This window comes from Nomascus leucogenys, chromosome 22a (genome assembly GCF_006542625.1).
Source record: "Nomascus leucogenys isolate Asia chromosome 22a, Asia_NLE_v1, whole genome shotgun sequence".
Taxonomy (NCBI): Eukaryota; Metazoa; Chordata; class Mammalia; order Primates; family Hylobatidae; genus Nomascus; species Nomascus leucogenys.
In genome coordinates this window covers 120,170,373-120,194,553 of record NC_044402.1, presented here as the reverse complement: position 1 = coordinate 120,194,553, position 24,181 = coordinate 120,170,373, and the positions used below count along the sequence as shown (strand labels likewise).

General features: G+C 56.9%; 1 protein-coding gene across 1 annotated transcript; it reads right to left on the bottom strand.

The window, feature by feature from the left end:
* Positions 1-5: 5 nt before the first annotated feature.
* Positions 6-24,181, bottom strand: ASIC4 (acid sensing ion channel subunit family member 4). The gene is made up of 10 exons (XM_003272410.3): positions 23,219-24,181; positions 6,910-7,054; positions 6,684-6,811; positions 6,335-6,497; positions 5,873-5,929; positions 3,492-3,645; positions 1,664-1,755; positions 1,500-1,579; positions 1,085-1,189; positions 6-843 (listed from the first exon to the last, which is right to left on the bottom strand). Exons 1-10 carry the CDS (start codon positions 24,179-24,181, stop codon positions 730-732), a joined length of 2,001 nt encoding a protein of 666 aa, XP_003272458.1. The 3' UTR covers positions 6-729.

Below are 24,181 nucleotides of genomic sequence, written 5' to 3'. Positions count from 1 at the left end.
GAGAATTCTTTATGCCTCTTTATTCCCAATCTCGTCAGCACTTTATAAAATCAGACTGGAGGGAGAGAGGCCTGAGAAGGCTCCCTTCCCACCCTCCAAGCTCAGCCGAAGTCTGGAAGGTCTCCTGCCCCCTCCCTATAGAAGGGACTCAAGGGGTGGGGCTGGTGCAGGGGGAACTGGGAGCTGGGCCAGGCCTGCTGGGCCATCCTCTCCCCCTGCCAAGAGGGGAGCTGGGCCTGGAGAGGGGCAGGAAGTAGGACCAGCCCAGCACTCCTGAGTCCTGGGGCTCTCCCTGTCCTGCTGACATTGGGGCTGGGACCCTGGCTGTCCCTAAATCACCCACCCCTGTAGCCCTACCCACCTTCTACATCTGTATCCCCCCCACCCGGCTTTCCCTAAATATATACAAATGTACAGAGGGCTCCCCCTCACCGGCTGGGATGGGCTGTATCCTCCCCCTCCCTCTCTCCTTCCTTCCCTTCCTCTCCATGAGGGCCCGTGGCCTGGTCTCCAGCCCTCCCGGGGCACCAGCCTGGGGGTAAGGGGTGTGGACAAGAAGGACCTTTGTGCAAAGCAGCTGACATCAGGGCAGGGGAGGATGAGAGCAGGAACTGAGTCCTGGCCCTCGCAGTGAGCACCTCCCCCAGGCCTTTCCCAGGAGCAGGAGAATGTGCTGGGGATCCCAGGAGGGGTCCCAGACTCCTGGGTCCTTTCAGTCACAGCACCATCCTAGCAAGCGAAATCTTCAAAGAGACCTCCTGGGGGACCGTGGGGGTGGTGGTGGTTGGGGAGCAGACTGCTGGGCCCCCCACCCTCGGCTCGACCCCGGCTCGGGCAGGGACTCTGCAGGAGAAAGAGAAGAGAGAGTGGGACAGGGAGAACTTGTGGGGGCAGGGACTCTGCCGGAGACAGAGAGAGTGGGACAGGGAGAGCTCAAGTGGTGCCCCCAGGGCTCACACCGCCAGCCTTTCCTTGTCACCTCGGGCAGAGGCTCCAGGGCCCCCTCCACAGGCTGGTTCAGAAACCATGGACGTATTCAGTCCTGGGGAGGTGTGGCTGCATGCTCTGTAGAGCTTGTCCTCACCTGTTCCTTCAGCTCCTGAAGCCCCAAAGTGGAAATGCCCCCAGTGGAGGTCCGCAGGGGGGTCTTGGGACGCCTCCATACCCGCTTCAGTCGATCCCAGGACACCTTGGGGTTCAGGGTGGGGGACAGCAGTGGGCTCAGGAAATTTGGTTGAGGAGAAGCATGAGCCTTACCATGCCCAGCTGCCCCTAGGACTTACTGCCACAGCAAACTCCCAGTAGGACACCCTCCTCCTCCTCACCCATCCCCTTCTCCTGACTCTGAGCCCTCAGGCCTGCCAGCCAGTCAGGGGACCCTGGCAGAGAACCCTGAACCTGACTTTCCAGCCAGGCCAGCTCCACCAGGCACCCCGCACTACCCCCTTCTGCTTTGCCCACAGCCCCCACTCCCACCCTGCCTTCCCCGGGGCCCTTGCCTCATAGATGTAGTCGAGGATCTCCAGCAATGTGAGGATGCTGGCCCCAATGAACAGGCCCATCTGTCCCCCGAGGTCTCCTGGGAAGCAGGAGAGCAGTGTCAGAGGGAGCAGCTGGGCCGATCCACTCCCACACAAGCTGGGGGCAGGGACACCAGTCTCACCCAGCAGGGCTGACAGGCCATAGGCCGCTCGCTGCTCCATAGCTTCAGAAGTCAGGGCCTCAAAGAAGACGTCTAGGACCAGGAAGTTCTCCCTGTGGAGACAGGAAGCAGGGTATCCGTGTGGGCCTCTCTTCCTGAGAAGGCTGGCAGGGGCATCCCGGATCCAGCAAATCCTGATCAGAGACCACTACATGGGGAAGTCAGTGACTACCCCCTGGACTCCCCAAGGCTGTGAGGGGAGGCAGTCCCAGATGTGTGTTAGCTTCATCTTTTGAGGGGTAGCAAAGGGCCTGGGAGAGCAAAACACAACTCCTGGACCTGAAGGAAACCCTCCTTCTTCCTCTAAAGCAGCCAGTGGTGTTGCCTTTGCCTCCTCCTTACGCCTCTGCGGACCCTTCAGTGACCCCTGTTGCCTGTCAGTCCACTCCACAATGCCCCTTCTCGGTGTCCTGGGCAGCTGGTGGCCTGTCCCCGGCACCTTCTTCCCCAGCCACCGTCTTTTCTGCTTTCTCCACACAGCTGCCTATGGCTCAGGCTCCACACCACACCACACCACCGCCCTGTGCCACACCACCCCACCGCCCCACGTCCTCTCACTGGACGCCTCCCCATCGCCTCCTCTCGCAGACCCAAACCCAGGGCCCTCAGAGGCCAGCTCACGCCTCCCCAGCATCCCTCTCCGACTGGGGCCTGAGAATCAGTCCTACGTGATCAAACGTGGGCTCACTGACAAATTGTGGCATGGGTTTTGTGTTGTAATCATCTGTCCCCACGGAACCCAGCACTGAGCCTGGCACCCAGACCATGCTCCACAAGTGTAGACTGGCTGGAGGGGACCAGACCCAAGGCTCAGGGCAGTCCCTCCTGCCTCCCCCTGCAGGGTACTGGGTTCCTCTCCTGTCTCATCCTGTCCCTCTCCCTCAGTGCAGGGAAGAAAGACGCATAAGCAAAGCACTCTGAAATGTGGCATATGTGTAATGATGGAGATCTGTACAGGTGCTGGGAGCTCAGATGAAAGGCGTTTGGACCTGGAAGGGCTTCCCTGGAGGTGGAGACACTGAATGTGACTTGAGCAATGAGTGGGGCTGCTTAGAAGAAAAGGGCTGTGGCCAGGCAAGGTGGCTTACACCTGTAACCCCAGCACTTTGGGAGGCCAAGGACAGCAGATCACTTGAGGTCAGGAGTTCAAGACCAGCCTGGCCAACATGGTGAAACTCCATCTCTACTAAAAAGACAAAAATTAGCTGGGTATGGTTGTGGGTGCCTATAATCCCAGCTACTTGGGAGGCTGAGGGAGGAGAATCGCTTGAACCTGGGAGGTAGAGGTTGCAGTGAGCCAAGATTGTGCCACTGCACTCCAGCCTGGGCGACAGAGCAAGACTCTGTCTCAAAAAAAAAAAAGAAGAAGAAGAAGAAGAATAGAGCTATGAAAAGCATTCGTGGTAGAAGACTCATCACAGAGATGCAGCCCTCTCCCCACCTCCACCATGCCCAGCACCTGCTGAGGGCGGCCTCCACCACACACACACACACACATACAGACCCACACACACACATTCTCTCACACACATACCCATTCACAGATACACACACGCATAAGTGTGCGTGCACACACACATCACACACATACACATACACTCACACACCCACAAGAAACACACACATACACACCCCCCACACAGATACAAACATGCGTGCACACACGTACACACCCACATACACACCCACACCCACATACAAACACATACACACATACACTCACACACACGTACACACACACAGTCACACAGCCACCCCCCCCCCCCCACACACACACACACACACATACCGTATGTAGGTCTCGTTGCGGTTGTACTTCCTCGCCAGGTACCGGGCTGAGCCCCTGTTGGGGATCCTGACCATGGAGATCTCTTTCCCGTAGCGCGTCAGGTTGCAGGGGGTGGGGCAGAAGCACGGGCCCTCGGGGCCCCCACCCAGGGAGTCTGCAACACAGAGGTAGCAGCTACAGTGGGAGTTGGAGAAGGGTGGTCCAGTGGCCCACCAACTGCAGAGAGGAGGCCCAGGGGCCGTCCTGAGGCAGGCACACCCACACTGAGGGCCTTTACTGGCCAGCCCCAGTGCTTCCTAGAGGGGACTGGCTGCAGGTCCCCACCTGAACCAGCTTCAGACTGCTCCGGAGAGCAAGTGTAAGCAGAACCCCCCAGCACCCTCCCAACCCCCTGCGACTGGGGGGGTCCTCGTGGCCCAGAGGGAGAACAGAGCCCATCCACCAGAGCTAATCAACTATGTGAGGCCTCAGACACACAAGGAGGTGTGGAGAGGATGCTGGGATGCATGCATGGATGGATGGATGGATGGATGGATGGATGGATGGATGGATGGATGGCAGATGGCCAGATCGAAGGATGGGCGAACAGAAGAACAAATAGACCGACAAGCTTCCCAGGATCAATGTGCTGGGCTTTCTCTGCCTGCGCCTTCAGATCCACTCTCCACTCTTCCACCTTGCTCTGCACCCTACGAGGCTGATCTCCACCAAATGCATCACCTAAACTCCCTTGTCCTCTGGCTTTGGGTTGGGTTTGGCCAACAGGAGGCCCCAGCAGAAACAGAAGGTGAGAGGGAAGAGATGCCAGGGTATTTCTCCTGCCTGGCTTCCTCACTGCCAGGCCGTAGGTGGCAGAGGCTGTGCTCCTCCAGCCATGCTGCTGTCAGTCAGCCCTCTCGGACAGCCACAGGTCTCTCTCCTCCTGCAGGCCTGGTGGGAATGAAGGCTCCCCATGTTGCTAGCTCTGTGGTCTTCCACTGTGCCTTGCAGGCTCCTTACTCCTGATCACACGTCTGTTCCTTCACTAAACACCTCCAATCACCCCTGTGACAGACGCAGGTGGTGTGGGGGACAGAGAAGGGCTGGATATGTGTGTGGCTGCCCAGTGTCTCAAACCCAGCCCCAAGGCCCCAGGTGTCTGGATTACTGCAGCCAGCTCAGCCAGTCCCTGGCTTTGAGTCTCCTCCCCTCCTATCTCATTGGACTCACCTGGCATTCCTGCCTTGCCAGAGGCCTTTGTTGACTTCCTAGAGCCTCCCTCTTTTTTTTTTTTTTTTTTTTTTTTTTTTGAGACAGAGTAACTCTGTAGCTCAGACTAGAGTGCAATGGTGTGATCCCAGCTCACTGCAGCCTCGACCTCCCAGGCTCAAGCCTATCCTCTTGCCTCAGCCTCCCGAATAGGTGGGACTATAGATGTGCACCACCACACCCAGTTCACTTTTTTATTTTTTGCAGAGACAGGGTCTCACCATGTTGCCCAGTCTGGTCTTGAACTACTGGGCTCAAGTGATCCACAGACCCTGGCCTCCCAAAGTGCTGGGTCTACACTTGTGAGCCACTGTGCCTGGCCTTCCTCCTCCACTCTTTCTACTCCCTCCCCTGTTCTCTGCCCTGCAGCCACACAGATCTTTCAGTGCCCTGGACACAGCATGCTCTTTCTGGCCACAGGTCTTTAGTGTATGTCCCCCTTTGCATCTGACTCTTATACACCCATCAAGCCTCAGCTAATGTGTCCCTTCCTCTAGGAATCCTCCCTACCTTCCCAGGCTAGGGCTGCACACCCCTCCTTGGGGCCTTGCCGCACACCCGAGGCTCCCCTCTCCAGGAGTTGACAAGCTGTGTGGGAATGGCTGTCCACAGCCCTGCCGGGGTGTAAGCTCTCCAAGGGCAGGGCTGTCGCCCCCACTCTCACCTCCAGTACCCAGCACAGGCTGTAAAGGTCTGGAGAATGCGCGAATCGATGAATGGATGGATAGATGGATGAACTGCAGATCAGGCAAGATCTGTGGACAGATGGGGTTTGCCTTACCCACACCGATAGCCAGCAATGCATTTTTCCTGAGACCAAGAGAGAAGTCATTTCACTTTCTCAAAGTGGGTGAGCTCGTTGGCTGAACCAAGATGCGAAGCCCAGACCTTCACTCCCAGTACTGGCTTCTCTGCAACCCCCCACCCTGCTGCCTCCACTTACCCAAGTGTCTGTACCTGCAGAGGTCTGCAGACCTCTCCCCGACCCCACTGAAGTATGGGCTAAGGCTCAACCCCCAGGAAGAACCCTCCAGGAAGAGATTGAGAGGGGAGGAGCCAAGACAGTGAGGAGAAGAGTGGACAGAGACATGAAGAGGCTGATGGAGAGGTAGGAAAGGGTAGGCAGCACGGACCCAGTGTGTGGTCGGCACACTCGATGTAGATATTTGGTGGGCAGATGGTCTCATTGCCTGAAAGGAGAGAAGATTATTCCTGGAATCTACGATAATTTCCCCCGTCCCCCACATGCCCAAATGTAAGCACATACATGCATGCACACACATATGCACACATTTGCATAAATGTGCTTGAACACCACACACACAACCCCCACAAATACACAACCACGGATATAAGTGAGCATGCACGTACACAAATACATATTAACATGCACACAGGCATCTGCATGCTGGCATTCCCACATGCATATGTGAAACCATGTTTAAAAATCCCAAACACTCACACTCACACGAGTACAGAAACACACACATGTTGTATACATGCACCTGCCTGTGCACATGAGCAATGCCTTGCCCCGGGAGGCTCTGGAGCCTAGCAGGGTGGCATGGAGGGCTGGCTGGGGGTGGGGTGCCCACCTGGCATGTGCACCATCCGGCAGTGGCAGCGCTGAAGCACGGCCTCCTTTTCACAGCGCAGCCGGCAGGCAGACACACTGTAGGCCGAGTAGCCCTGAAGCTCAGGCTCCCTGAGCTCACTCTCTGCGCGGCAGTTGCCCCAGGGCTGGGGCAGGTAGGTCAGCTGCAGAGGTGGGGCATGATGAGGTCATGCTCAGGAATCCCACCTGGTCCTCCAGTGCCCACAGCCCCAGCAAAGTCAACACAGCTGGCAGGTTGTGAGCTTCTAGAGGGCAGGTTTGCTCCGCATACCCTCTGAGCCCAAAGGCGAGCCCTGTGCCCAATCCAGGGCCTGGCAGGAGGTGCTCACCCGCTGTTCCTGACAGGACACAAAGGTCTGGAAGCCTGGGGACACCCCGAACCCCAGCTGGTGGATGTAGGGCGGCTCCTCCTGGCTGTGGATCTGCACCCGAATACCTGCCTCAAACGACGTCTCATCTGCACAGCAGAGATGGGGACCTTTGGAAACCCATCCCAGGCAGAGGGCCCAGGCCCCAGTCCCCAAGGTGGCCCTTGTCCCTTTCCGGCCTGCGTACTTGTTTCCCTCCAGATGGGCAGGTACTCCTCCTGCTGGACGTCCAGCATGATCTCCAGGCCACTGCCCATGCCCCCTGCCCGGCTGGGCAGCGAGCTCCGCGGGTCCGCGTTGAAGGTGTAACACTTCCCATAGCGAGTATAGACCTGGGAGGTGGGGTGAGAGAGCAGGAGGGGAGATGAAAGGAGTGGCCAAGGCAACTCCGAAGTTCCCTGCTCCCTGCTGAGGGCCACCAGATCTGCTTGGACACTCCAGTCCCATATCCTAGCAAGCAATGTATAGCCCAGCCTCTCCAATGAGCACCAACTTTTCTACTGATGGCCTCCTTTAGATGACTAAAAGGCATCTCCAACCTAACAGCACATCAACACCTTCCCAAACCCTGCCTGCCCCCTACCATTTTCCTCCTCCTTAGTAAACCACCCCACTATATCCACCCAGTTTCTCAAGTCGGAATTTCTGAAATCTCCCCTTCCATCACTCCTGCATCGAAGCCAATAGCTAGTCCTGGGACACTTCTTTTTCTTCTTCTTCTTCTTTTTTTTTTTTTTTTTTTTTTTTTTTTTTTGCGATATGATCTTGCTCTGTTGCCCAGGCTGGTATGCAGTGGCACGATCTCAGCTCACAGCAGCCTCAACCTTCTAGGCTCAAGCCGTCCTCCTGCTTCAGCAGCTTGACAAGCAGCTGGGATTATAAGCATATGCCACCAAGCCCAGCTAATTTTTTTTATTTTTTATTTTATTTTTGTAGAGACAGGGTCTTGCCATGTTGCCCAGGCTGGTCTTGAACTCCTGGGCCCAAGCAATCCTTCTGCTTTGACTTCCCAAAGTGCTGGGATTACAAGCATGAGCCACCACATCCAACCTCCAGGCCACTTCTGAAATACATTTAGAATCCATCCACTTTCCTTCCTTCTCCAGTAACCCCCATTTTGCCATCTCCTCCTAACTGCTCTCCCACCTTGGTCCACCCTTGCCCCTCCCTACCGGAAGCCATGGTGCCCAGTCCACAGTGCTCAGATCCAGTGAAACCACTCACTGACTTACCCAACAATAGCTTCCCACTTCCCACATAATGAAGTCATGCTCCTTCCCTAACCCAAAAGTGCCCATGTGATGTGGCCCTTGCCTGCCTCTCCCACCACCTCCCCCACATCTCTGTGACAAGTTCAGACACCTGGACTCCTTTTCTCCTCGGGCTTTTGTTGTTATTGTCCCCTCTCCTGGAATGCCCCCGCACACACACTCTTGGTATGGCTAGCTGCCCATCGCTGAAGCCTCAGCATGTCACACTCCTACATCACACAGCCACATTCAGTGTCACCGTCCATGCAACCACGTCTGTTGGTTTGCTCAAGGTACTTATCAAGACCTGAGATGATCTTGTTCATCTACTTGTCTCCTGTCCATTGTCCATCTCCCTCAATGAGCATGTATGCTGCACAGGAGTAGTGAGCCTGTCTGGTGTCCCCAGCCTCTGGCCCAGTGCAGGGCACAAGGGACACTTGAATAAGCAGTCTCTGCAGCACAGAAGCCCGGCTCCCTTTTTCTCTGCGGAGAGTTCTCCTGCATGGACAGCAGATGGCGCTGGCGCCCCGGAGATGGAAGCCCAGGCTCCCGCTGGGGATTTAGCTGCCACCGGGAGCTGCGCAGCGGCAGGGGTGGAGAACAGGCTGAGGGAAAGGCGGTTCTAGTTCCCCTCTGCCAGGCTTCCCTAACAGAGCTGAGCCCCTGGGTCAAACCCATCACAGGCAGCACCTTCCCTGGGGGGAAGGGGTCGGCGCACTCAATCACTCTCTCCCGCTCCCGCTCCCCTCTCCTTGGGAACATTTCCCACTGGTAAAAGCTGGAAGAAACGGCAGGAAGCGGTGTGGAAAGAAAAAGAGATCCTGAATGCCTGGCTTCACAGGGGGAGTGCAGAAGGGAGAGAGGCTGGGTGGAGGGCAGCGAACCAACCGAGAGTCCTCCTGAGACCTCCTGGGGGCAGGGTGAAGTCCCCATGCCTGAGAACTAGACCACCCTGCTGCAGTGCTCTGGGAGTCGCAGCTCTGATCCTCCCCTCTCCCACCGTTCTTCTACCACCCAGCCACCCTGCTTCCCGTTCCCGAAACAAAAACGTGTGCACCACAAACAAAGCTCCCTGAGTTTACAGAACATAGTGCCGTCTACCGTTGCACACATCCCCTCAGTACCAGCTAGGTGTAGTTATCCCGACTACTCCAGATGAAGACATCACAGCTCAGAGAAGTGAAGTGACATCCAAAGTCACACGGCTGGGAAGAAGGAGAGGTGCACCTCATCCAGGGGCGAGGCTCCAGCTGCTCCCACAAACCATTGCTGGCAACCCCCACCCCAAGCCTACCCTACCTCGGGACCCAGCTCCTGCCCCAGCCCCATCCAGGTAGATGAGACAGGAATGGGCCCCAGTCCCGTCCCCTTCTCTTCTCCCATTCCTCCTTCCCTTCTGCATCGTTCCTCTGTACCTTCCTCACCCTTTCTTCTCCATATCGGCTTCCCTTCAATTCCTTGCCTGTCCCCCAAGTCTTCTCCTTCCCTCAACATCCCCCACACACCTTTACCAGCTCCCAGTTTCAAGTCCTTGACCCCACAGGTATCACCCCTGTCTTCCTCCCTGCTATGTGTCCATCTGTGGGGCAGGAGTGGGTGTCATGGACAGCTCAGGAGCACTCAGTATGCCCCGTGCACTGTGCTAAACGCTTCACATGCTCTATCTGGATGAATCCTCACAACTACCCTGTGAGGTGGGTACTATTATCTCCCCATTCTACAGAGAAAGAAATGGAGGCTCAGAGAATTCAACTGGTTTCCCAAGATTTTCAAGCCCAGGGCTTAAAAGCTATTGTGCACACAAATCAGGGGGATCTTTTTAAAGTGCAGATTCTGGTAGAACAGATGTGGGGAGGGAGTTGGACAAGGCTGAGAGTCCATGGACCACACTGTGAGTAGAAAGGCACTAGGTGAAGGAGGAGAACCCAGCAAGACAGCCCGACTCTAGACCTGTGCTCTTATGGCAAGTCACTGGAGGTGGAGGAACTCTGAAGTGGGCCTGGTGCAAGATTCCTCTGTCCCATCCAGGTGCAGTGGCTCACACCTGTAATCCCAGCACTTTGGGAGACCGAGGAGGGCAGATCACTTGAGGTCAGGAGTTCGAGACCAGCCTGACCAACATGGTGAAACCACATCTCTACTAAAAATACAAAAATTAGCTGGGTGTCGTGGTGGGCACCTGTAATCCCAGCTACTCGGGAGGCTGAGGTAGGAGAATCGCTTGAACTCAGGAGGCGGAGGTTGCAGTGAGCTGAGATCACACCACTGCACTCCAGTCTGGGCAACAGAGCGAGACTCCATCTCAAAAAAAAAAAAAGTCCAGACCCCGGGACTCATGCATGTAATCCCAACACTTTGGGAGGCTGAGGCGGGCGGATCACAAGGTCAGGAGTTCGAGACCAGCCCAGCCAATATGGTGAAACTCCCATCTCTACTAAAAATACAAAAATTAGCTGGGTGTGGTGGTGGGTGCCTGTAGTCCCAGCTACTCAGGGGGCTGAGATAGGAGAATCACTTGAACCCAGGAGGTGGAGGTTGCAGTGAGCTGAGATCACGCCACTGCACTCCAGCCTGGGCGACAGAGCGAGACTCCGTCTCAAAAAAAACAACAACAACAACAAAATTCCTGGGTCCTGGTGGTGTGGGGGAAATGCAGATGGGAGGCATATATTAGTATTTGTAGAAATCTGAAAGTACTCAACCTCTTCCTATTTCAAACCAAGAAGATGCTAGAATCAGCTCTTGCTGACACAGCCAGTTTTGCATATACGCTCCAGTTGAAAGGCTAAAGAAGGCATGGGCGACGTGGCGTACCCACGTTATGAGCTCCTCACTCGTGTCCCTCAGCATTCAGCACCACCTCGGCAGAGCCCTGACTGCCAGGCACCATTATGGTCTCTCTGAAGCTCAGCCTCACCCATGGGACCATGAACTCCATGTGACCAGGAGTCCTGTTTCCCTCTTGGCATCCCCAGAGCCCAGCAAGATTTGCAGAAGGAGGTATGAGGTGGGAGGAAGGAAAGCAAAAACTATCAAACATCCCGACTTTGTACCAAGTCCTGTGATAGGTGCTTTTGATCTATTTTCTCCTTTGAGTCTCCAAGAAACCCATATGAGCTAAGTGTTTTTTCCCCCATTTAATGATTAGGTACCTGAAGCTCAGAGAAGGAAAGTGACTTGGCTAAGGGCACACAGCAAATAAATGACAGCCGAGATTCAAACAGAACTGAACCCCAGGTCAAAGCACAGTAGGTGCTTATAGAACACCTGGTGGGTGTTCAGTGAATGAATGGCTTTTGGAGGCTCCTGACTCTCGGAGGGGCTGGAGCAGCATCCCTACCTGGTACCTCCAACAGACACACACAGACACATGCTACATGGGACCGAGCCCACCCCACACAGGGCAGAACGAATGCCCAGCTGGCGAGGGTGGTGGTTCCTTGGCACACAAACCCTCAAGGTGGCTGTGCAGAGTCGGGGTGACAAAGGGAGATGGGTGGAAGTTGTCTGGGTCTCAGGGATACTCTGCAGGGAATGGACCGGCCAGACTGGCAGGAGGAGGCCACCTGCACAGCCCGGGTCAGTCCTGACTGCTGGTCAAAGCACAGCGTTGCCCAGGAGACAGTCCCTGGGCCAGGCAGGCAGGGGCGGGTGGAGCCATCAGCTCCTAAGTGGCAGAACTCTGGTGGCAGCACAGCCCACAGCTTCTTCCATGGAGACGGCACGGCAGCTCTGCCACAAGGTCCCACAGGTTGTCCACTGCTCCCTCCCCATGGACTGGCCCAGAAAGGGGGGGCGGTATGCAAAGGAGTTGAGAGTCCAGGGTCCAGTCACAGAAAGGGGAAGGTCGTGGGCCAGGGAGTGTCCTGATGGCAGAGGGGCTATCTCCAGATCACCGGCTCTCAGCCTCTGGGACCTGTCCCCATCTCAGACCCCCACCTCCTCCTTTGGTCTGGCCCTCCCTCTTTCTCTGCCTTACCTCCAGGCCCATGCTCCTGGCCCTAGCTGGGGCATGTGGCCTCCCAAAGCCCCTCCCAGCCTTGGCTGACAGCTCCTAGACAGGACTATGTCTGTGCTGCACACAGACCCTCGGGTCCCCTCCCCCACCTTCCTTCTGGCCAGCGCCTGCCTGTCCTTCTCTGATCACTTCCCCTTTAGTGTTGGCCTGAACCCCGGCCTGGGTCTGTCTGCCTCGCTAGCCTCTGTTTCCTGATCTCAGTCTGTCTCTCAAGTCCTTTCCTATCTGCCAGGCCCGTCTGTCCCTACCCCTGATCAGTTATCCACTTGGACTCTGTTTCTCTGTCCCTGCCCTCTGTTGACCTGTCCATCCCCTTGGCCTCTTTCTCTACCATTGTCCTGGATGCCCCCTGGCCTTTTTGTCCCTTGCCCACTGCATTCTCTATCCTATTTTCTTCCTTCTCTGTCCATCCCTTAGTCTGGCTGTGGAGTCTCAGCCTCTTGTCTTCCTCCTAGACTTTCCCCTGGGCCTGAGGCTCCCCACCCTGACCCAACATGCCAGGAACCCCTCTCCAGGTGCCCTCCACCTCCTTCTCCCTGGCCCCTCTCTCTCTCAGGGTCTGCCTGAGACAGTGATGAGGGGTTGGGATAGAGTTGTCCAGAGCTTGCTCCTCATGAGAGCGGTGGCTTCTCTCAGCCCTCGGAGCTCCATCTATTCACAGCTTCCATTTCTCCAGAAAGCTCTCCCTGGCTGGCTTGCTTGCATCCTCCCTCCCTCGCAGAGCCCACAGGGTTAACAGGCAATTAGCGGGGCCAGGGCTCAGAGCTGTGGTGGGGAGAGGGCCCTGGGCCTCCAGGAGATAAGCAGCAGCCAGGAGCTTCCGAGGCCAGGCTAATCCCAGAGCTAATCTTCGGCCTGGGCTTTATCTCCACTGCCTTCTGGGCACCCTGCCTCTGGTCCCGGCACTTCCCCTGACATTCTTCCATGGTGTCCCTTCCCCCAAATTCTATCAGCTCTCCCCTTGACGGGGTCCACCCCCATGCCTCTCTCTTAGGTACCCCTGGAATGAACTCTTCTGCCCCTAGGTCCAGAGTGGGCCAGTGGAATGGGGTGCATCTTCATCTGCCCTGGACTGTGACCAGCACCCTGGGATGGAACAGCTCCCAGGGCCTGGCTTTATTCAGGGGTGGCCCAGTATCCAGGTTCAAAGCCTCTTCCTTCCCTATCCTTTCCAGGGGCAGAGGAAGGAAGATGGCACCAACCAAAATGCCTGACGTGTCTGCGCTGCTCAGAACTTCGAGGTCACTCAGTCCAGTCACTCATTGTACAAAGGCAGAAACAAGCCTAGAGACGGCAAGGTTCAGATCCAAGGGCATGCAGAAAACAGGGGCAGATTCAGAAGTGGACCCCAGGTTCACGGGCCAACATCACCTCCCTGGGAGTCAGCAGGCCCTGGTTTCAGCTCCAGCTCCACCACTGACAACCTGTGTGACTTAGGTTAGTAAAGTGATTTATCAACTTCTCTGGGCCTCAGTTTCTTCATGTGTCAAGCAGAGACAGAAATCCCTGCTTATTTCACAGATTAGTTGTACATCTCAAAAGAGAGGAAGTATGTGAAAGGCATTTGCAAAGTGCAGTCATATACGTGCACCAGTAATAAAGGTTTTGTAGAGACCAGCATGAACCAAGCTAGGGCAGAGATGGATCACTACGTGATGCTGGAAATGGATACACAGGAGGCTCATAACATGGGGAAAGGGGCATATATTTTGTAGGCTGACAGAACAGGGTTCAAATCCAGCCTCTCCCACCAACTTTGGACAAACAACCTCAGATGTGTGATTGAACCTCTCTGAGCCTCGGTTTGCTCATCTGTAAAAGGGGAATGGTAATTCCTCCTCCTAAAGTTACATGAGAGGATTAGAGATCAATTCAGTGATTCCTGGCAGGTGCTCGAGGGAGGGGTGAGGCCCTTTGGGGAATGGAGCTTCCTGCCAGGATGGTGCAGCCATTTTTATCTTGGATCCCCACTGGGTGCATCCTCACAGGGCATCAAGCACCTTGCAGGCTCTCTGCAATTTGGGAGCGGCTTAGAGGATGGAGCTCTGTCACAGCGAAACCCCCAGGCTCTGAGATATGGCTCTCCTACCAGATGGAAAGCCCAACCTAGTTTACATCTGGGCCTTGCCCTTAGTTAAGTCTGTGGGATTCAGATTCAATCAATTAACCTCTCTGATCCTCCATTTTTCATCTGTAAAATGGGAGTAACAACAGGCACCCTTCAAAGGTGTTATGAGGAAAGACAGAATGTATGTAAATCATAGCAACCACTAATATTTATTTAGTGCTTACCTCTGTGCCAGGCACATTTCTAAGCACTTTATATAGATTAACCCCTTAACCCTCACAAAAATCCTATATGGCAGTAGTCCTATCGTTTTCATTTTACAGACAGGGTAACGGAGGTACAGAGAGGATAAGGAAGCTGACGGGACCAAGGAGTGTGGCCTTGGAGTCCACCCATAGCCACTGTGTGACATACACCTGGCACACAGTACCTACAAATAGTAGGCACTCAAGAACTGGTGAATGTTCAAACAACACTTACTTTGTCCAACACTATTCACTGAGCCTGTGCTCAGCAGTGTCAGGCACCATGTGCTTGGTGCTGGACATACAACAGAGAACAAAACAGACAGGCTCTGCCCTCAAGGAGTTTGCTGTCTGGCTGCAGAGACATTCATTCATTCAAAGTACTTATGGGCTAGGCACGGTGGCTCACACTTGTAAATCCTGGCACTTTAGGAGGCCAAGGTGGGAGGATCAATTGAGCCCAAGAATTTGAGACCAATCTAGGCAACATAGCGAGACCTCGTCTCTACAAATAATAAATTCGCCAGGCATGGTGGCTCACACATGTAGTCCCAGCTATTCAGGAGGCTGAGGTGGGAGGATCTCTTGAGCCCAGGAGGTTGAGGCTGCAGGAAGCCCCCGTGATGGCATCACTGCACTCCAGCCTGGGCAATAAGAGCGTGACCCTGTCTCAAAAAAAAAAAAAAGGCTTATGGGGCACTTACAACATAAACACTTTGAACTGCACCAGGCGTGTTCACAAATCCACCAGTCACACAAATGGATAAATTGTTACTAGTTGTGATCCTTGTAGTGATGGGGTGACCTAGCCAAGGCCACTACGGTGGAACAGGAGCTCAATTTGGCTTGCAGGGTCAGCAAAAACTTCTCTAAACAAGCCACCTGGCTCACCCAGGAGGGGCATCAGACCATGCCACACTCAAGAAAGAGGAAGACACAGCGCCCTCAGCAGGCCTAGTTCTACACGTGCATAGAGGGACCCCCCACCTCCCCGCCTCCATCGCCACCCATGAGCTTTTCAGGGCCACTTCCTCCCTACGGTGGATCTAGGAGGCAATGGCTGCGGGTGTTTGTTCAAATGTAAATGTGTGAGCTGTGGTGGAAGGGACAGGGGAGCCCTAGGAGCCAGGGAGGCTTGGGGGCCGTGGAAGAAGGCTGTGGTCCCCGGCGGGCGCCGCGCTTCCACAGGAGAGGAGAACGGGAGCATGAAGGCCTCCGGGACCCAGGTAAACAGTCAAAACCATTCCCCGGGCAGCGACCGCTTAGGCCTTACACCCTAGAAAGTCAATTTTTAATTGGTGAATTGGTAAGTAAGTCCTTCCCTGACATTCCCGCCCCTCGATGCAAAGTTCCTCGTCAAGAGTTTTGCTTACACAGTGGAGCACACACCCACAGCCAGGCGGGAGTTCAGGAGACAAGACAGAAGGAGGCGACGGGGACGGTGGGTGGGTGTGCGCCCGCCAGGAGCTCTGGCCCCCCGCCCTTTCCCGCACACACAGCCTGGCCGCCCAGGCCTGGCCCACCCGCACCCAGAGGGCCGCACCCACCGGCTCGCGCGCCTCGCCGCCCTCCGCTTCCTCCCGCGGGCCAGGCATCCATCACGGCTCCCGAGCGCCCTCCCTCCCATCTCCTCCGGGCTCCTCCGCTCTCCTCCCTGGGTCTGCCTCATTTGCATTCCCCCGGCTCCCGGCTCCTCGGCAAAGTGACCTCCGCACACAGCAGCGCCAGAGGCTTCCACCGCGGAGGGAGACACCGCCGCCCGCCCCCGCCGCGGCCGGGGAGGAGGCGACAGGGGCGGGGGTCCTGAGGAGATGGATGCGGAGCCGAGCCTGGCTGGCGGGCCTGAAGCTGCCGAAAGGCCCGAGGCCGGGGGTGGGGGGCACTGAGGGACTTGGGTGCTCGGGTGGGATTTGAACCCGCGACCTCAGATCCCCAGCCAGTCGGGAGTGAGACATGGAAATCAGCACGAGGCCCGGGAGGCTGCGGCCAGAAACGGAACCCATACTGGGAAACCGGGGCTCCCCAATGTCCCGTTTCCTTCCCCCGTGAGCCCCCACTGGGGAGGGGCCGGCCCCACCGGGCAGTCGCCCAGGGGTTCCCAGCCCTCCCGGGGGCCTGCCTAGCCCCCACCCCACCCCCCCGGGCCCGCCGAGCCGCCTCCCCTCCCCCCGTTTGGTATTTACACCTTCCACACATTTGTAAGCTATTATCCTGTCCACGCTTAGTCACCGCTGAGCCAAGCGCCACGGATTTAGCTCCTTTAATCTTTCCTCCTAAATCAATCCTCCATTTCCCCTTAATCATCCCGTGGCTCCTCTCTGAACTCTTGCTGCCGCCTCGGCTGCTGCAGCCCGTGCCTATCTCTCTGGAACTGCTCCCCCTCCAACCCAACACCCACGGGTGTCCCAAGGGCATGGTGAGCATTTGAGGGGTGGGTTGGCTTTCCAGCGCTGCCAGCCCCAGCCTAGGAGCCAGGGGAAGAAGTGCAGACCCCTGCCCACCTCTTCCTGGAAAACACACCACTGAACCTTCCCATCTCCACTCTCAGGGTCTCTGCCCCTGTGTCCTCCTCCTGCCTTCCCACCCTCACTCATCCTTCTCAAGACCCTAAGTTTCCACCATGATTTGCAAAAAAATCAAAAAACAAAAGTGGCAGATCTTCTCCCCTCGGGCCTCCTGCCCCCAGTGCTGGCCGTTCCCACCTCCTCTTCCCAGCTGCTCAAAGGAGGTGGGCTGCAGGGCCACCCTGGAAGGGCAGGGAACACTTATAACTCAGCAGCCTGAGGCCGGCCTCTGTCCCCTCCTCCAGGGTGGCTGTCCATCTCTCTTGGACCACCTCAGGCTCCACCCCCTTCACTCCCTCCCGCCTGCCCATGGGACCCACTGACGACTCGGAGACTGAGTAGCTTGGGTCTTGGCATTCTAATGCTCCCTGTAGTGCACCCTGGGTGCCCCTGCCTCTCCATTCCTGATCCTTCCTGCCCCCTGCCTGGACCTAGCAGAGGCAGCCCTGCCGCCAGCCACAAGAGGGAGCAGATTCCTCCCAAGAAGCAGAAGGGCAGGGGTGGGGGTCCAGGAAGGAGTGCAGGCAGGGGAGACAGAGGGAGGATCAGAGGGGGACAGGACGTGGGGCCATTTCTTCAAACGCTAATCAGCATCTTCCGGCAGTGTCTGAGAAGCTGAGCTGATAATGAGCCCAGCTCGGGGCTGATTCCTGATTAATGAAGAGGCCACAGGGCTGCTGAGTGGGGCTGGGTGGGGCATGTCCCTCACGGCCCTCCCACTGCCCTTGAAGACCAGCCCTCTGAGACAGTAACAGTCCCTGCCCTTCCCTGCTGGGCCACACCACTTACATCCCCTCTACCCACTCCACTGCCCAAGCAGGCAGGCTGACAGCACCCCTCCAGGAGGGTCTGAGCCGCAGCTGGTGTGGGGTGGAAGGTGGGGAGGGTGGGTGCACCTGGTTCTGCAATCTGAGGGGTTGGCAGCCCTCAGTATTTTTTAAATCAGTTACTGTTCTATTAAAATAATCACGATTTGGAGCTGCTTTTGACAAACTGGAAGACCCAGCCATGCTGGGCTCCTCACACAGGGCAACAGTTAGCTGGGGCTGAGGAGCAGCTGTGTCCTTCAAGACTAAGTGGTCTTCAGTTCTCCTCAGACCCCACCCTTCCCTACTGTATCCCCCCACCCCAACCTGACCTGCCTGGCTCCTGAGGGCAGGATCAGCCCTGAACCAGATGTTGAACTAAATGTGCTTAAGGCTCATGCCTCAGGAGAAGCTGGGACCACGGGGAACAGAGGGCTGGACAGGCAGGGGGAGTCAGAGGGACGCCTGTGTGGTAGATAAGAGGCTTGGACCCACCTCAGTGGGCACCCTCTCCCTTCCACAGCCAATGGGGCAAGGGGCAGCCCTTGGAACCTCCAACCCGGTGGCAAAGGTGTGGAGTTGGGATGGAGTGTGGGAGGAGCCAAGTGTAGCGGGTGGAGGGCAGAGACTGTCAGTATTGGCCTGACCACACACTGGGAAGAGAAGGGGCTAAGGAAGTCGCTGGGACAGAAGGAGTGGGTGCTGAGGAGCCTGAAAACTGGGTCCTGGGACAGCCAGAGAGAGAGAGAGAGGGCTTGCATGCTTTCTGTGCCTCAGAGCTGTCCTGGCTGGCGGCTGGGTGGGGCAGGGAGAGGAGAGAGGAGGGCAGGGAGGGGGACTGCCCAGCTGGAAGAGGCCTTGTCTAATTGTGCCTGATTAGTAGAGAGGAAGAGAACAGGGCGAGTGATTAATAGTCACGGCAGTCACCAGCGTGTGGGGAAGGAGGGTCGGGAGGGGGAGGGAGACCAGAGAGCCCATAGCGGATGGAGATAGTGAGGCACCCACAGGGCCCCAGGCTCCTGGCCCCCCGGGGCTGCCTGGACCCTTGAGGACCCTGAGGAGCGGGGCTGGCTCCTACCCATGCCTCCTCAGGGCTTCTTCACCTCCCCCAGCCTCAATTTTCCAGACAGTAGCGTGGAACAGACCAAGGTCATGTCCTGCACCTGGGAAGAAAGCACCTTTGCTCACGTGGGGTTTCCAGACACCCCACTGCCCCCAGCCCTCAGACACACGCCCTATCCTCAGCTCCACCTGAGATCGCAGCCCACAGAGTAGATGGCCCGACTTCCAATCACAGCCCGCAGCTACACCTTATATCCTGTGGTCCCAGTTGTAATCCCAGTCCTGCCCTACCCAGACAATCTCATTCCTAGGGCCATCCAGAGCTGTGCTGTCCAACACGGCAGCCTATAGCCACGTGTGGCTATTTGAATTTAAAATTCATTTTCTCTGTCGCACTAATCGCATTTCAAGTGCTCAACGGCCACATGTGGCTAGTGACTACCATGTTGGACAAGCACAGGTGCAGAGCGTGTCCATCACCACAGAATGTTCTATTGGCCAGCACTGATCTATACAGTGTGTGCACACTCCTGCACCTATGCACATGTGCATGCATATTTTGGAGGGCTGGATAGAATGGGAATGCTAGTACAGGGCAGAGGAGGGTGTGGGCCAGAGGGTCAAAAGCAGGCAGATGACTAGGTAATGGAGAGTAACGAAGATGCCAGTACATGGGTCGGAAACCAGTAGGTGGTGCTGAGAACAGTCAGGTTAAAGATAGCCAGGAGTTGGAGTGGCGGCATTTATAACAGCTGACGCTTACACAGAGTATACGATGTGTGTGCCAGGTAGTGTGCTAAGCTCTTAGGAGCATCTCTTTACTCCTCACAACCACCCCCAATTTTTAGGTTCTAATATCCTATTTAAAGAATACACAAACTGATGCTCACAGAAGCTTTTTGGCTTCCCCACGGCCACACAGCTTAACGGGTAGAGCCGAGGTTCGAATCCTGGTGGTCCCCAGGTGAGAGGAGACGCTGAATTTTAGAGCCACCCTTGCATTTTACAGCTCAAGAAATGAAGCCTAGGGAGAAAGAGTGATTTCTGCCTTTTAGTAAGAGGGCAGGCTGAGAGCAGGCTGCAGTGGGGAAGGTAGAACTGGGGCTTGGAGGAAGGGGGTGTGGGTAGCAGATGGCGGCAGGAATCAGGGAGGAAGGGAGAGCTGTCTACAAGGCTGGGGGTGGGGGACATACAGGTGGTGGAATGGGTGGGAGTGAGATGGTATGAGACTGAGTGAGGAGGGGAGGGAGAAGAAGAGAGGAGCAGAGGTAAACTAGCTGGAGCTAGCCGCCGTGCACAGCAAACATACGGGGCCCACCTCCCAGGGCCCTCTCCTCTCTCCCCTCTTCCCTCTTCTCTCCAAACTGTGCCCAGCCTGCCTCATCCTCTAGGCCCTCCCAGCTCTCCTCCACCCAGAATGGCCTCTCCCTCTCTGAACTCAGCCTCTTACTATCCATGCACCTCGTCGGGCAATTGATCCTAGCACCTTATGACACCACTTGCATGGCTGATTAACTCTTGCATGGTTGCTTAAACTTCTGAGTGTCCCTGTCCCCACTCTACCATGAGACTATAGGCTGCTTGAGGACAGGGACTGGGGACAGGGCTTCCCGTCTTTGCTGTCCTCCACAGCTCTGAGCAAGGAGCCCAACACATAGTAGGCATGCAGAACTCCATGTTGATTGATTGACTGACTGATTGGGAGTGCATGAAGGGATATTAGGGAGCGTGGGGGGAGAGCGATTGCAGTGGTAACAGAAGCAAGAGCAGCAGCAGAGGGGACTGGGGGAGGGCACATTACCCGGAGTAAAAATAGGCTGGAAAATGTGACATTTATTAACTTGGATTCCAGAGGAAAGGTCACAGCAGAGTGGGGAGTGGGAAGGAGGAAACAGGGAAAGCAACAGAAAACACATAACAGCCCCTTGGTGAAGCCTGTCCCTGTCTCTGACCATCTCACCACCCATACCCCGGCAGGCTCCCCACCAACCAGCTTACATACCCATCTCCCCACCATAGACCCCAAATCCCCATCATTGACTCCAGGTCCTCACCACAGAGCTGATTATGGACCTCATGTCCTTTTTGGAGGCCCCATATCTTCATCTCCATGCCCATTCTCCAGTCTTTCCCCTGTAATACACCCCATCTTCCCCACTGCCATGGATCATGAGCCCCCAGCCCAATCTGTAATTCCAGACCCTGGTGAATCTGCAGCAGACTCAGCCCTTGAATGCCAGACCCAAGACAGTTACTCAGCAGACGGGGGATGCAGTGTGTGCAGAAGGGTAGGAGGCTGGGCTGGAGACAGGGGAAACGGAAATCCCAAAGGGGAATTCCTGTCCCCCAATGCTAGCTATGCCCTCTACTCCTCACTGTCCTGCACCAGGGCCAGAACCTCAGCCCATGGACTTCTACCATCCTCCTTTCTCCAGCCCCAGGGTACCAGAGGGCCTGTGGGAAATCCACCCACACTCCGGGCCATCCCCAGGATTCCGGGGACTCACCAGCCTTGATCAGGGGATCCCCGTTCCTGTATCCTCCAGGCACCACCTCCTAGCCTGGAGACCAAGCAGAACCCTCTGCCTCCCTCCCCTTACTTCCTCACCCCCTCCAGCTCTTCCTCTCCTTTCCTCCCACTGAGGTCTCATCACCCTTCCCCTTTCCTGCCCACCCCCGACTCCCGCTCCGGGACACAAAGATCCCATTGATTTCTGCCCCAACAGCACCTGCTGAGACTGAGCTCTGCCCAGCCCCCAATACGGAGTGGTGAGGATTGAGGACAGCAGAGCCCTATGGATCCCAAAGGCCACACTCACCCTCCATATCCCACCTCCTCCTCGGGGACTCTACCAACCCTTGCTTTGGGGAACAGTGCTTTTCCCTAGGAGAGGGGGTGTACAGCCAGACAACAGGCCAATGCCCCCGACTCTTCTCCCTGCACAATGTTCCCGCTCCTGTCCCTCTATTTCTACCTAACTCCCCTGCCCAATGGCAGGAGGCCCCAGACACTGCAGGCATGGTGGGGGCCAGGAACCTCGTTGGCTGGAGCATGTTTCCTGGTGATCCTGAGGCAGCGGGTGAGTGAGAACCTGGCGGGGGTCCCTATCACTGGGGCTGGCTGCTGGAGGCTGGGCCGGAGTGGGTACCATGTTGACGCCAAACATTTGCATATGCACTGGGCAGTGGCAACAAGGATGAAACATATGCGCACACACACACAACGCTGGGAGCAAACTGTGGACTGGGGACAAGCATCTCGAGCGCCATGAATACTAGATACCCTGTGACTATGGGTGAATGGAGCCCTGACAGACAGGCGGTGTACAAGACACGCCCACCTCCTCACATACCTGACTGTGGGAGGCGTGCATGCGAGAGCAGCCCAAGCTCACACCCCTCTCCCGGAGAGGGTGCGTGTGTTTGTGCTCACACGTAGGTGAGAGATGGCGCCAGCAGTCTCCAAATGGGGAGCAGCGGTTGGGATAGATGGGGGTGGGGGTGTCATGAGAAGGGATGGCATCCACAGTGGGACCCTGTCCTTGGCAGCTAAGCGAGAGCTGGGAGCTAGACATGGAGATGAGTAGCTCTCTGGGTGTGGGTGTGCAGGTGTGCATGTGAGTGTAGTGACAGGGACAGTGAGTGTGTGTGAGAGAGGGAGTGTGCAGGAAACTATGTCCCCCAGCAGTGCGTGTGTGTGTGTGTGTGTGCGTGTGCATGTGCGCATGCACCCCTGCTGGGGCAGCAGTGAGGGTGAGTTATGCACATAAGAGTGAACCAGTGATTCCCAGTGTAAGAGCCAGAGCTGGGCATGGGAGCCGCTAGAACAGGAGACAGAGGGGGACTGGCCCCCGGGAGGGCTGGAGGGCAGAATGAAAGAGCGATGTGTGAGCGAGTCTGTGAGGCGGGCATGTGAGAGACACACAGAGATCCAGAAGAGACACTGGCACCCAGTGTCCTGAAGACCAGCTCTCTCCAGCCTGCCCACCAGGCCAGCTCCCCAGGAGGCCGCCCGGGGTCCTTCCCTAGATGGAGCCCCCAAACCTCCCCTCCCCATCTCCTTCGTTTGGTGGGAAGAATCCAGTAGCCTCAGAAGAAAAAGGGAGCAAGAGAAAAGTGGGAGTCAGTTGGTCTGGCCTTGGGATGGTGCGTGCCTTCCCTGCAAGCCAGCCAGCTCCAGGACACCTGGGCCCATGCCCAGGAACCCCCACCCCAACTCCCAGACCTGGGCACTGCAGCAGCAGCAAAACCAAGCAGAGGAGCAGCAGGCGCCCCAGGGTAAGCCCCTATGAGCGGCCACTGCTCCATGGCTGGGAAGCCAGAGGGAGACGCCAGGCTTGGAGAAACATGAGGCCAGCCTCTGGTGGCGGAAAGAAGGGAAGCCCTGTTGAGGATGCCCCTATCCACCACTGCCACCACTCCTCCCTGCTCCCCAGCCTCCGGCCATCCAAGGCCAGGCAGCCCAGCTGGCAGAACTCACCACAGAGAAGTTGCTGGCGGAGCAGTGATGCCCACTGAAGTTGCAGCTCTTGAGCATGTCGGCGAGCTGGTGGCCAGTGCGGTTGAGGATGTCTACCATGTCAGGCTCTGGGTAGCGCAGGCCAGCGGCACGGTGCCCATCCCGGTCTTTGGGGGGCAGCCCTGTCAGATTGGCCAGGTGGAAGATGTCGGCATCGCTGAGTGCCGAATGCCGGAAGCGGTTGATATTGCAGAGGGTGACAGCCGGGAAGCCCGCCACTGGGGCTGGGGCAGCAGGGTCCATTGCCACCAGGTGAGGCCGGGTCAGGTAGCCCCGGGCCAGGCCAGCCGCCTGGTACAGGAAGGCAGCCAGCGAGGTGAGTAGGGCCAGTGCCCACAGGGTTCTGCGCAGTCCGTGGGGGCCTGGGCCACAGGCCCGGCCCAGTCCATGCAGGGTGCTGGTGCTGGCAAAGGTGGCCAGGTCCCGGGGGGCTGCTGCCCCTGGAGCAGCCCCGAGGAGGCTCTGCTCATCCCCTGCCTCCTTCTCCTTGGGTTTCGCATCCTCCTCAGCAAATTTGATTTTGCACACAATCTCGATCGGCATCTGTCCCCGGCTGCTGGGACTGGCCAGAGCCTCCCTGCCCTGTCCCTCCCTAGCCAGCAGCCCTGGTGCCCTCCCGAGTGGCGGTGGTGGCAGTGGCTGCTCTTCTAAACTCAGGGCAAGCGGGAGGAGGACAGGGACAGGGTGGGGGCCCGAGGTGGGGGAGTCACTCCCACTCCCAGCAGCTCCGCAGCCCTGGTGCTGCCTCTGCCGCTGCTGCCTCTGCTGCCGCTTGTCTCTCTCCTCGATCGTCTCCTTGTGGCTTCCCTTATCAGCACCAGCACAGCTGTCAGCCCCTGCGTGTGTCCCTGCGAGCGAGCGAGTGAGCGAGGGAGCGAGCGCTGCTCCGCCACGCCGCGCAGCCCCAGCCGCTCCACTCAGCAT

Bases quoted from the DNA above. Each gene is read 5' to 3' on its own strand.
- ASIC4 (XM_003272410.3), bottom strand. From the start codon at position 24,181: ATGCTGAGTGGAGCGGCTGGGGCTGCGCGGCGTGGCGGAGCAGCGCTC. The intron at 6,498-6,683 runs GTGAGCACCTCC...CCACCTCTGCAG, and splicing joins TGTCCTGTCAGGAACAGCGG to CTGACCTACCTGCCCCAGCC. The intron at 844-1,084 runs GTGAGGACAAGC...TTTCTCCTGCAG, and splicing joins TTCAGGAGCTGAAGGAACAG to AGTCCCTGCCCGAGCCGGGG.